Raw genomic sequence first — 13114 nt, 5'->3', positions numbered from 1 at the left:
TCTCTTCAGGTATATTCAGGCGAAGAAAGCATTCAGCTTCTTTAAACTGTTATATAAAATTCGTACTAGTTTCTTTAGATGCTATAATAATAATAAAGTAATAGTAATAATAATAATAATAATAAAACCCCACAACTGATTCTTCAAATTAAATAATAATAGTACTCATAATAGTAATTAAAAAATATCCCCCCCATGCTGATTTTCTCTACAGAAGAGGTCAACACGGGAGTTCTGCACCATGGACAGTTACAGTATTTCTGTAATAAAAAACTGCAAACACACAGAGAAAACACTACAGTATTCATGTAAAAATACCTTTTTTGTTGTTGTTGCTTCTCCCCTCCTAAGCAGAGGGGTGGCTGGATTGAAAAGATGCCCTGAAACGGGAATACTCCTTTAAAAGAGTTAACACTCTCCAAAAGGAAAAGGGTGGTGGGTAGACGCGACCCCGTGATTTAACTCGAGACAGAGATTCCAGCACAGAAACAGAAGTCGAAAGATGCGAATGGTCTGACAGCGGGCGGGTTATGGGGAAATATGTCAGGACAACCATGCAACCCTTAGCAGGTGACCGTCTACGCTTGGCCATGATCGGAGGCGGCAGAATCTCCTTGCGGTGGGAAGGCTAAGCTACACCACGATGCTCCCGCTACGCTCTTGCGCTTCCTGCGGTGTTGTTTCTTGCCATGTTACTTACAGTCGAGGGTGACACGAGACAGTTTTATCAGCAGTTCCCCACACGTACCGAGTCGAAGAAAATCTCAGCTAAATCACAACAACAACATCAACAAAAGATACAAAGCACCAAATCATCTCAAGACGTCGAGTCAGTTTACAGGTTATTACCGTTTCGAAGAAGTTTGTTGTCTTTCTGTTTGTTTGTTTTCCTGGCGTTGTTTGTTTGTGTTGTTGCTTTGTTCGTTCGTTCGCTTAATCCCGATTTTCAGATTTTGTTTTTCCTTAAAAAAACAAAAACAAAAACCACAAAAAAAAGCCCAAAACCAGAAAAAAAAAAAAATCAAAACCCCCAAAAGCCCCCCAAATGAAACAAAGGATGCTTTACAATCACTTTAAGGCTCGCACCGAATGAGACGTGACAGGTCTTAACACGAGATTACAAATAATACACGTATGCCTTTCACAGCCTTAAAATGATACAGTAGGTCAAATTATTTTGCCAGTCACTGATCAAGTATTGTGCCTTTAAATTGACTCGCTTTTTGCTACTATGCTGAGTTTTATTATTACTGAAATTATTAGAGATGCGTAGGTATACTTTCATTAGAGCGTTTTTGGTATAAAATTTCACAATTGGAGATCTCTTACTTTATTTTCCAGAGATCAACGTGGCCGGCCTCATTCTGAGCTCTGGTGGTGGTTGTTGGCCCCACTGAAGCCAGCGGGCAGCAGCGTGTGCAGCTGTTCTAGACAAGATCAGCTCTGCGTTGCCGTGTTTCCCCGCTGCAAACTGACCACGGTGCATTGGGCCACCTGCAGGAGGAACGTGGCTCCCCAGCAGGGCCGCATTTACAACACGACTTGGGCAAGGTGGGTGGACTTGGCCAAACAGTGCTATAAATGCTCCGCCAGCTGGAGGTGCAGACCTGATATTATCTTCCAGCCTTGAGAAAAAAAACAATCTCCACTGGGGTGTCTCGGCCTTGCTTTCTTTGTTGGTTTTTATTCCTTAAGTTAAATCCAATGAGAGTAATGAGATATTTTCGGGCATTTCTCTCTTTTTTGTTCTTGTTGTTAGTTTTTTTTTTTATTTTTTATTTTTTTTTCCTTCTTATTAATTTTAAGGATTGTATTTGAGTCACTTGTTCTTTTTATTATTATTATTATTATTATTATTATTTTCCTGGCATGTAATCATCAAAGAGTTTTGCATGAGAAAGGTGACAGTACTTAATGAAACTCAGCACCTAAGGGCATAAGGCAGTTGTAGGTTTGTTTGTTTGTTTGTTTTTATTTTTCAATCAGCACCAATCCCATAAATAATGTTCTACACTTGGTGTACGGTATAAAACTGACGTGGAGATGCCTCCTTCTCCACCTGTGAATCCTAGGTGTGGAAGTTGAAATACTGTTTCTTGTGTGTAAAAAACAAAAGAAAAGTTTTTCTTTTTGTTTTTACTTACAAAACATAGAGAATATCTTTTCCTTTTTCTTTTTTTTCTTTTTTTTTTTTTTATACATACAGCAACCAGAAAGAAAGCTTATCTGAAGGTTTGTGTTTGTTTCATGATCTGTGTTTACCGTAAACAAAAATAAGGTCCCCTCTTTGACTTTTGCTTTAAGGAGCTTTAAAGTGAAGATTCATATTGTAGCAACTCATATAAGAGAGGTCCATCTCTATACCTAATACCTACAGCTGTGGGGGTGACATACTGGAGGATGTTGATAGTTCTTCTTAACCTCCTGTCTACAAAATGAGCATCCCATGCAGGATATCTCTTTCTTGGGATGTCAATCTTAATGAGAGGCCCCTCGGGGGGGTAGGGTCGCCCAGATGGAGTAGATGGTACCATTGCTCTCACCTGGAAAACGGGCAAGCAAGTGTCAGCTGTGAGTTCCTCCTGTTGCTCCGTGACCGCTCTGGTGGGCGTAGCCTGGGCCCCCCGGTACCCAGGGGTTTGGGGTGCCATGGGCTCAACATCGGGGGGCAAAGGAATGCCCCAGAGCAGCTCGGCGCAACAGGAGCTGGCAAAGATCTTAGCTCTTGGCCCCATGGGATGCAGCACACCATAATATAACAGCATCAAAGCTATCCCAGCAGCAAAGCTAAGAAAGACACAACACAGTGCTGGCACGGCATATGAGTCAGTGGTGTCAGGATCTCTGTAAAAATACCAAAGGAGCGTCAAGGCAGCGTTCTCCGTCAGGACTACCGTGTAATACGCAAACATTCTGTATCGAGTCCGCCCTTCCTTGACATTAAACCAGCAGAAAATGTACACAATCCCTACCACCATGTTGAAGAGGATCTCCTCCCACTTAGACATGCAGAAATCTGTCCCACCATGGATGATCCAGAAAGCCATGGCACACCAATGGACCACTACAAAGATCCCAAAGTAGAGCTGGAAGATGGAAGCAAAGAGAGCAAAAGAAATAACTCGGGATGAGATGGTGAAGAGGCGCCAGAAGAGATGGATGAGGGCCCCTCTGTAGCTCATACTCTTCTTGTCGTCCCTAGAGTCCCGAAGAAGCTTGTGATAGGAGGCTAGCACCCAAGCCAGGGACATCAGGGAGGCCACAGAGGACACACCTGCCGGAAGACACACAGATCCACTGAGTTAGACAGGAGGATTGGTTGAAAACATCATCTGCTCACTAAATTATTGCATCTGGGGCAGGCTCAGTAGCCCAAAGGTTCAACTCACGCCAGGTTGTCCTTACAGTCTGGAGGAGAGAAATACAGAAATATCAGTGTGGGAACTGCAATCGGTGTTGCATTCATGAGTTTTCCAATGTAGAACCCCACGCTTATTTTCACAAGCAGTGGGCTCTGCCACCCCACCCCAGCTCTGCTCTTCCTACCAAAACCAGCCTCTGTCCTCATCATGATTACATCCTCATCTGAGAATCTGAAACTCAGATCCCATCTCAAGGTTGCAGCCCAAGGATGAAGGTTACTTTCTGCAGAAAGAGATCCATCTTGGAGCACCTCCTTGGAAGAGCAGCACAACTATGTTTCTTTCACATCCGTTTTAATCTAAAATACTTTCCTACAAGCTGCATTCAAGTTAACTTGTACGCGATTCTGCCTTGATAAGGAGCCTCTGTTTGCATCCACCAATGGGAGGAACAGGCAGCTGATCAGTTTTATCACTGGTAGTCACACGCAGGTGAATATACAGATGCCATCAGTACCCCTCAGACGGTCCCAAAACACAGAACCTGACTGCTCCGGCAATCCCCTTGTACTATTTCCAGGACAGACAGAAGACCTGTACTGAAGGCAGCACACCTCCATCACCAATTCCAGAACAGACATGGGACCAACCCTACAGTCATGCCACTAGCCCTGTCCGTTTTCTTTTTGTCTTGGTGAGGCCCACTGGAAGGACCTCAGGTCTCTTTCATGTCTTTGCTCTGCCTAGTGCTCTTGGACCCTACAAGACCACTCCCACCAGTGAGGTCATTGCCTGCACTGGAGTCACTCTCAGTTCTCAGCTTGTGCCCCTGCACTATTCTCAGTCTTATTTTTCATTACAGCCAACACTTTAACTTATTTATTTGCTCCATCACACTCCAGGAGTGTGATAATCTTTTAAAAATACAATACCATTGATTACTGCAACGGTAAATTGAACAAATCATTGAGCAAATCATCATCATAAAAATTAAGAGACAGATTTCTGAAAACATGTAAAGGCCACTGTCATATCACTCCTTTGCTCCTATTGCAGATCACTGGACTTCAGCAGCCCTGCAGGTGAAGCAATTGGTGATCACAGAATCATAGAATCACAAGGTTGTTAAGGACCTACAAGATCATCTAGTCCAGCTGTCTTCCATATCTCCTAGCTCCCTATCCAGATGCTTCTTGAACACTGCCAGTGTTGGTGACTCCACCACCTCCCTGGGCAGCCATTCCAGTGCCTGACCACTCTCTGAGAGAAAAGGTTCCTTCTTATGTCCAATCTAAACCTCTTCTGATACAACTTCTGGCCATTTCATCGGGTCCTGTTTGTTGCCTGGCAGAAGAGGCCAAGCTCCTCCTCATCACAACCTCCCTTTAGGAAGTTGTAGAGTGCAATGGGGTCTCCCCTGAGCCTCCTCTTCTCCAGGCTAAACAATCCCAGCTCCCTGAGCTGCTCCTCATAAGACTTGTGCTCCAGACCCCTCACAAGTTTTGTTGCCCTTCTCTGGACACGTTCCAGGGCTTTGATGTCTTTCTTGTAGTGAGGAGCCCAAAACTGAACACAGTACTCGAGACGTGGCCTCACCAGAGCTGAATACAGAGGGATGATCACCTCTCTGCTCCTGCTGGCCACACTATTTCTTATACAGGCCAGGATGCTGTTGGCCTTCTTGGCCACCTGGGCACACTGTTGGCTCATGTTCAGCCGAGCATCGACCAACACCCCCAGGTCCTTTTCCACTTCACAGTCATCCAGCCACTCTGCCCCAAGCCTATAGCGCTGCATGGGGTTACTGTGGCCAAAGTGCAGGACCCAACACTTGGCCTGGTTGAACCTCATCCCATTCATCTCAGCCCAGAGATCCAGCGATGGACTACTATTCATGACTGAGAAGCCAAATAATAGGGTAGCTATAGTTTGACCAAAGCTTTGCCAAAAATTCCTCGGGAAGCATCATCTATACATTCAAATCTTCTTTCCTTCTCCCTTCTCCCTCTGCTTGAAAGTCTCCCATGGGGACAGCAGAAAGACCCGTGATTTTTCAGACACCTTGTTGAGTGGCCTCAACAAGGCCTGTGTGAAGAACTTATAAAGGACCTAAGCCTCAGGGGCATTATATTTTTGATGGACATGATAAACAGTTCTGGAAGCCTAGGAAATATCACAGAGTTTTTAGGTAATTGCCACAATTGTGTGAAAGCATCACCAGTTGCAATCTCTTCTATCCATTCAGTTTAAAAACTCTCCATGATTAATAGAAATAAAAGTCAAGCGTTGGCTTATGTGAGTGCTGCAATACTAGAAACATGTACAGCATTAGGTGTACCTGAACACTGAAACTCAAGCAGTGCCAACCCACAAGAGGCAGATGTGTCACGCTGGCTTAAAAATGTTTCAGTTGAGTTCATTTCTTCTAGTAGAGAGGGAGGAATAAAATACATCAGAAACAAAAACCCAGTATACACATAAAAGCCCTTCCCACTGTAACGCTTTCTGTGCATAAACCTACACTAATCACAGCCTTTGCTGTAAATTGCATAGAGCTGGCTGTGAGTATGGGTGTTGAGTCACTCACATTGCATGGTACCAGGCCTGCTGACAGTCATCTGAACGTCTCCTTGAGAGGCAGACACCCTGATTCACCCTGTCCTAAGATCCACGTGTGGGACAGGGGGGGTTGACTCATGCTCCCAAAGTGTCTGTCTCCATCCTTGACAGGGGAGTTGCAAACATTGGCGGGCAGGCGGGATGAGTCCTACCCTTACCAAAATATGTGTTGCATCCTCATTTGTGCTCTGATCCGAGGAGGGGAATGAAGCATCTCTAGACAGTTTGACAGACTCTTGCCATTGCTTAAAAAATTCAAAGCTCTGTGCTGAATGCAGCTTTGAGCTGGGTGTCACTGGGATGCAATCAGTAGGCAGATATCAACCAGAACCACGGAGAAATATGAAGGTTTCTCCAGTACTAGGGTGCCACAGAAATCATTCCCCAGCTATTTTATCCAAACCTAAATGACAAAGCATGCTTCGATTTTTGCCATCTTGGCCATGAGTTTCACATTCCCATCTTTCCCTGTTACTTCCAGCCTGTGACTTCTTCATACCATAGGATATTCTGGGATACAAACTCTGGGATGACCTTTTCCTTTCTATTTCACTTCTCCTGGGCATTATTTCAGAACAGCTATAGAGAAGTCTCCAGTTACAACTAAAACAAAAAATTCTGGCAAGTTGGATCACATGGGAAGCATCTTCTTCTTTTTACTTTAATTTCTGCACATGGTGACTGACGCACCTTCATGAGGTGCATGAGTGGGTTTCAACTCCCTTCCAAGGTTTGTCTATCAAATCCACGCTGGGGTTGGTTTGAAACTGAAGTCACTTCAAATAACCTACTCCCACTCCTCCCTCTCTGTGCTTAGTCTCGGGAGTAGAAAATACCTGCCCTGCTTTGCTGAGCCTACGTGGGCCCTATTAAGCCAGCAGGACATCACCTATCATGAGACTGGAAGCCTCACAGACCTGTGAGGTCCGTGTCACCTGTCCATAACAGACCAGAGTGACATAGGTTGGTGTCATCTCAAACCTCTCTGTACCAAGCTGTACAACAGCCCTTGAACTCCTGCTACTACCCACTAGGCTGCAGTGGGTGACTCACAGGCTACAGTCAGCTCTACTGAGGAGTCAAGCCCATGTGCCTTGAATGACACATCACAGGATCCCTTTAGTAATGTGCCCCAAAGTCCCTACAGTGAGACATCTACCTTACGTTCAGCACAGTGAGGTAAAGCTCTATAGTGTTCCCATCTAACAGATGAAATACCAAGACTTATCCTGGTAGAGGTACCACCTTGGTAGAGACCACCTTGAGGTGTCCATGGCTGAGGAATGCCTCTTACTATACTCAGTGGAGAATGAGGGCCAAGTGCAACCATTTGAGATATGATTCATATATCATTTGAGATACTCAAGCTTACTCAAGACCTACCAGTGGAGCCAGCAGATAGGGGAAGCTTGCGTACAGATGACAGCATTTTGGAGCTGGAAGCTGGAGTGAGGCAGACTCAGGGCTTCTCAAACGACCACAGACTTATCTTGAGTACCATATTACACCTCGAGTACTGAGTACAGTTTTGGGTGCCACAATGGAATAAAGGTGTAAAACTATTAAAAAGCATCCAAAAGAAGGCTCCAAAGATGTAGAAGGGTCTAAAGGGCAAGACATATGAGAAGAGGAGAAAAAGAAGACCTCTCTAAAGAAGGGTCCTGGAGCCTGATGGAAGCTCATGGGGATAAGCTGATTTTTAGGCTGTTCTCTCTGTTTCCTGATGATGGCCCAAAGAAAGAAAAGGTCACCTCAGAAACGTAATGAAGCTCTCTGAAAGATGCCCACTGACAAATGAGACTCAAACAAACAGCTCCTCTTAAATTGCCATCGCTGTTCTTAAAGCCCTCCAGTATTTGAGAACAAAAACAGTGAACAGAAAGACATCTCAGGCTATCTGGTTTGTTAATGCTATACAACTGCACATGGCTTTACAGCTCACCTAACAGAAGCTGCAGACAAATCACATACAAAAAAAGATGGTATTTGGAATGAACAGGATATCCATTTTGCACTTACTCATAGCGCTACTATTAGACGTTGTACTGAGGGATGTGGTTGAGTGGAAAATATTGGTGACTGGTGAATGGTCGGACTGGATGATCTCAGAGATCTTCTCCAACCTTGGTGATTCTGTGATTTTATGGCCCTGTTTTACAGAAGAGAGAAGTTTTCCGCAAAAAAGCAGGTAATCTGCTGTAGGAAACCTGAATGCAGTTAGTACAGCATATTGCCTACTTACTTACTGTGGCGCCTGTCCCTTTAAAGCTGAACAAGATGCCTAAATGGCTCTCTATTTCTTCTTTGACATTAATTCTCCTACAGATTCTCTTACAAAAGACAGGAAGATACCAACATTTCTTTCTGGTGGGCTGGACAGCAAGTGCTCAGCATGATACAAATCCTTCCATCAAGCTCTGCAATGAAGGCAGCACCTGCTTAACGCAGCGTGCTACATCTCGGGTCCTCCCCATCACTCGCTGGCTGCTCATGCTCTGTGCAGTGAACCCTCTTATTGTGTTTCCCCCTTTGGGTGGCATGTTCCTTACTGAAGCTCAGCATGAATCTAGGAACAGCCTTCATTCTAATGCGCACAGAGTGGAAGTGTATTCCTATACAAAAGAGACAGAGCCAGATTCTGCTTGTGAAACCACACTGTCTGAGAGCTCTACTCCCCTCTTTCTTTAATCTATTATTGCTATTTATTTGCATCAGGGCAAGAGGGATCGGAATCAGACTCCAGATCTAATTTCCATCTGTTCCTGTAGAGTCTGATGCTTGATCTTTTTTTTTATTATTTCCTCTTAGGGGAAAGAATAACTTTCGTCTTCTTTCTTTCATTCTTCCCCTTTGTTTTTCACTTTCAGGATGGAAGAATATGGATCTTTACCATTACAGAAATAATAAAGGGCTGCATTGACTGTTTTGCCATTCATTTTCTCCATAGAATTTCAGTTCACCTCCTTAACCAGTTTCCCCAGTGTGTCCCCAGTTCATTCCAGTAGATAACACTAACATCATTCATGAGTCTCACCCAGGAATGGCTGTACTCACTCTGTGTGCCACCTATTTCTATAGCCCTTGAACACTCTGAAAGTAACTCTGAGGTTGAAACCAATCATAGAATCATATCATAGAACAACAGAATGGCCTGGGTTGAAAAGGATCACAATGATCATCTTGTTTCAACTCCCTGCTATGTGCAGGGTCACCAACCAGCAGACCAGGCTGCCCAGAGCCACATCCAGCCTGGCACTGAATGCCTCCAGGGATGGGGCATCCACAACCTCCCTGGGCAACCTGTTACTTCCCTGGGCAACTTGTTAAACCAAGTCTAAAAGATGAGATGAGATTAACTTTGGTGGCAGAAACTTCTCCATTCCTCTGTCTGCTTTTATGGAAAGGATGATTTTGGCTCAAAACCAGACCTCCCATCAGAGGTTGACTCATTTCACCCATCTCAGACATGGGGAGAGAAGTGAAGCCACCATTCTGGAGAGTCTTCCTCCATCCATTGACTACAAAGGGTGTCAACTACATTTGGACAGTTTAAAATGAAGGTTAAGCTGTCTAAGATGAATTCAGCAAGGGGGAACGGATCCCATTCCAAAAGAGCTGGGGGATCCATTCAACTCCAGAGGACGTTTGGGTAAAAGATAGAGATTTACTGAAACATCTCCTAGGATGGGGACTGGTGTCCATTTGTCATGGCAATCTGACTGAGTCTATACTGGGCTCTGCCTTTGGATACTGGATTGCCAGCTTACCTCTGTACTCCACTCAGAGTGACCAGGGATGGAAAACCAGAGCCTGAATTAGGAAGAGATGTGACTTGATCACTCAGTTTTCCACTGGCTGTTCTGACATCCTTTCCTTTGCCCGCTTCTCATGACACGCGTTTCCTTTTCACTGTAGTTTGGTAAGGGTTGAGTTTCAAATCCTCAGCATCTGCTCCCTTGGTAGGGACCTCTTATGAGACCTTCCTCCAAGGAATGCTCACAGCCCTGTTCTAATTCCCATGGGATGGATTCATCAGTCCATAATGCTGGAGACTGTTTGGGAAGGGAGTAAAGACAAGTAACTCAGTTCCCGAACCAATCTCTAAGTAGATCTGGACAACATCTGGTCTTCTACCACTGAATCCCACTGGGGATTTCTGATACAATGAAGCTTGCTTTGAATTTCTATTCAAGACCATCTGTGACCAAGATAGCATGAGGAAACTCTTCCATATTAGACCATATGAACATCCACATTCCTGAGCCTTGTATTGAGAGAGAGAGAGGGGGAGCAGGTTGTCATACTAAGGCAACCTCAGAATAGCTTGCACATACAGAGAGTTGCCCTCCAGCCCCTACCAGTTAAAGGCTGGCTCATGGCCTGAAATGTGAACGCTTCCTAAAGCCCGCTCTTTCCACATAATTAGGATGACTGCAGATGTCCTCAATGACCCCAGAAATGTCGGATCCCTTTTTAGCTTCCCCCCAAGTCTTCGGCTTTACGCTGTCTTGAGTAATCGAGCTCCACAGGTTCACTGTGGATTGTGTTTCGAAAGGTCTTGCTTTTCTCCCCTTTCATCCTGCTGCCTTTCAGCTCTCCCAAATGCCCCTTTCTTTCTGTACTGCCAGAAGAGGTGACCAGCCACATTCGTCTGATCTGTGCTCTCGTTATCTCGGCTGCCTCTGTCATGTCTTCTCCTATTCATATCTTCTGTGAACACAGGAACTGCCAAACTGGCTCAGGCCCTGAGGCCATCCAATCTTGTATCTTCTCATGGATGCAAGCCAGCCACTGATCCTTCTGCAGGAGGCACAAGCACCCGGGGCCAAGCAGAAATGGGATAATCTGCTCTCTGTTTTGGAATACCCTTGAATACCCTCAGCGAAGCATCAAATCTCCTGTTGAAAATGTTGGCTATCAATCACCTTCCATGGAAGGACTGGCAAGCCTTCCCCCAGTTCTACAACATCCTTAATGAAGAACTTCCTTGCATCATGCGCCTCAGTGCTTATCCCACCCCAGGAAAGCTGTCTGAGGCAAGGGATGAGATGCCCTCTGGAAATGCCTCTCTGATGTTCCATTGACTCTATCTGGAGTGTGGATGATCAAATTGAAATGACAAAGCAAGTGGAAGAGAAAGAGATGAAAAGCACCTCGATAACAGTGGCTTGGCATCTACCAAATCCCCACCGGAGCTCGGAGGAGAGCCCTGAGCACTAGAAGGGTGAGGAGAGCAGAAAGGAGGACTGGGGAAACCTGTTACTGGCTCCAGGTTGGGCAGCACAGCTGCTGGCTTCCACAGAGCAGAAGTTGCCAGATCCAACAGAACATGGGGAAATGCAGGTGATACAACATTAAGATTCTCCACCACTGAAGGACAAGCAGGGAAACAAGGCTCCAACATCCTACTGACGAGCAAAGATGCCTACAGAGATGTAGGCAATCATGGGGCAAAGGAGAAAGGAGGACATACAACAAGACCAATCTGTCCTTTGAGGTCTCTTTTGATGTGTTTTTATTTAGTATAACTCTATTTATGGCAAGAAGCTACTTAATTGGAAATGCATCTTCCATTTAAGTGTGAAGTGGAATGTTCCATCTAAAAGTTAAACAAATATACAGAAAGGAATTCACTGTTCCTCTCTCACTAAAAGCAAACAATCCCTCTTTAGCGAATGCAATTTTCAGGCTGTTAACACAACACAAGCGTTTCCTTTGTGATGTTTGGCCAATAAACCAGGAACTTCAATAAGCTCATTTTGATCTTGCTGTTAGGATCTCACCAGCTTTGAGTTGTTTCCAACAGGGATGGCTGCTGTTATCCCTCAAGTTGGGTCTCACATTGCCTGGAAACCCACCCCTTAGCAGTGAAAGCTCAGGCTACCCTACCCAATGCCAATACCTCTCCAGTAGCTTACTGTAAGGGCATTCTCTCTTTGAAGGGCATGCTGAATCTCATATAGGCAGGTCTGCTTCAAGGTTCACAAAGACTCTCAGCACAAATAGCTACATGCATCTCTTGCTTCTAATGCCACCCATATGGGAATGAATAAATACCCAGTTCAAGCCTGGTCTACGTTTATGCAGGTATGAATTACTTGGGCTAATTCTGCAGTGATAATGAGCTTAGTGAGCAGGAGACAGGATTTCCCAGGCACAGTTAAGGCTGTTTGTAAATAGAGCACAAGAACTCTTACATATGTCTGTCCTTCTCAAAGGCTGTATGAACTGCCACTTTTCTCTTACCCTCCACACAGTCATCCCAGTCATTATGAAGACTCCAGTCAAATTCCTGTTAATTTGAATGTCTTAACTGCTATCTTAGGATAACACTAAAAAAGAACATGCAACCACACACACACACACACACACAGACACCAGTAGCCACCAAACCAACAAACAACTGAATCCTCAAACCGAACAACCACAGACAAGGGGATACGGGGCATCTTAATGGACCCCAGGGGATTTCACTTGAAATGTTCCATCACAACGCCTTGGAAACACATCAGTGAGGACTGTATCTACATCTATGCATACATATTGAAATCCATCTTTGTGAGGTCTGTAACGGGTCTGGAACATAAACTCGGCTCAACCTGAAAGAAGCAAGACCAGCAGAGAAGTGCAGTAGTCATCCCTACAGACTTTCATTGCTTTTTCTCAGTGTACTTTCTGGTTGTCTCTTAATCGCTTCTGATCTGAGAGATTAGAGGAGCCTGAGTAGAGCCTTATTAGAGGAGCCTGAGTAGAGCCTTATATCTGGAAGGCCAACAGCAAAGCAATGCTGAGGCTCCAAGGCCTCCAGATCTTACCGGGCACCTAAAACAGGACAAAAGCCCGTCTAAGCTCCGTTTACAGTAAATGAGAAGAGCCAAACACCTAGATTAGCATAGATCTACAATCAGCATCTACTGACTGAAGATGCCCCAGTATGACAGAGCTGCTCCTGTAGCCTGTTCAGTGCTGAGTGGCCACTGCTTGATGCTCTTTGCTAGAGAAGAAAACATACGATCTGATTTAAATCAAGATCTTTCCCACCCATTTCTGTGTTCTGAATAGGGATAGTTGGCACGTAACAACACAGCTCTTACCACAAACACATACAGCATTCTTGGAATTTAACGCTGTGC

At 44.9% G+C, this 13114-nt stretch overlaps 1 protein-coding gene across 1 annotated transcript in view; it reads right to left on the bottom strand.

The window, feature by feature from the left end:
* Positions 1 to 248: 248 nt before the first annotated feature.
* XKR6 (XK related 6) overlaps positions 249 to 13114 on the bottom strand; it is a 128697-nt gene continuing 115831 nt past the window's right edge. Inside the window, exon 3 of the mRNA XM_072332072.1 lies at positions 249 to 3274. Coding sequence (XP_072188173.1) covers positions 2310 to 3274 — 965 coding nt within the window. The 3' untranslated portion in view covers positions 249 to 2309. The remainder of the gene's footprint in view (positions 3275 to 13114) is intronic.

The sequence above is a fragment of the Excalfactoria chinensis genome, chromosome 3 (genome assembly GCF_039878825.1).
Source record: "Excalfactoria chinensis isolate bCotChi1 chromosome 3, bCotChi1.hap2, whole genome shotgun sequence".
Taxonomy (NCBI): Eukaryota; Metazoa; Chordata; class Aves; order Galliformes; family Phasianidae; genus Excalfactoria; species Excalfactoria chinensis.
The sequence above is the reverse complement of the archived record's forward strand: the minus strand, read 5'-3'. Positions and strand labels throughout refer to the sequence as shown.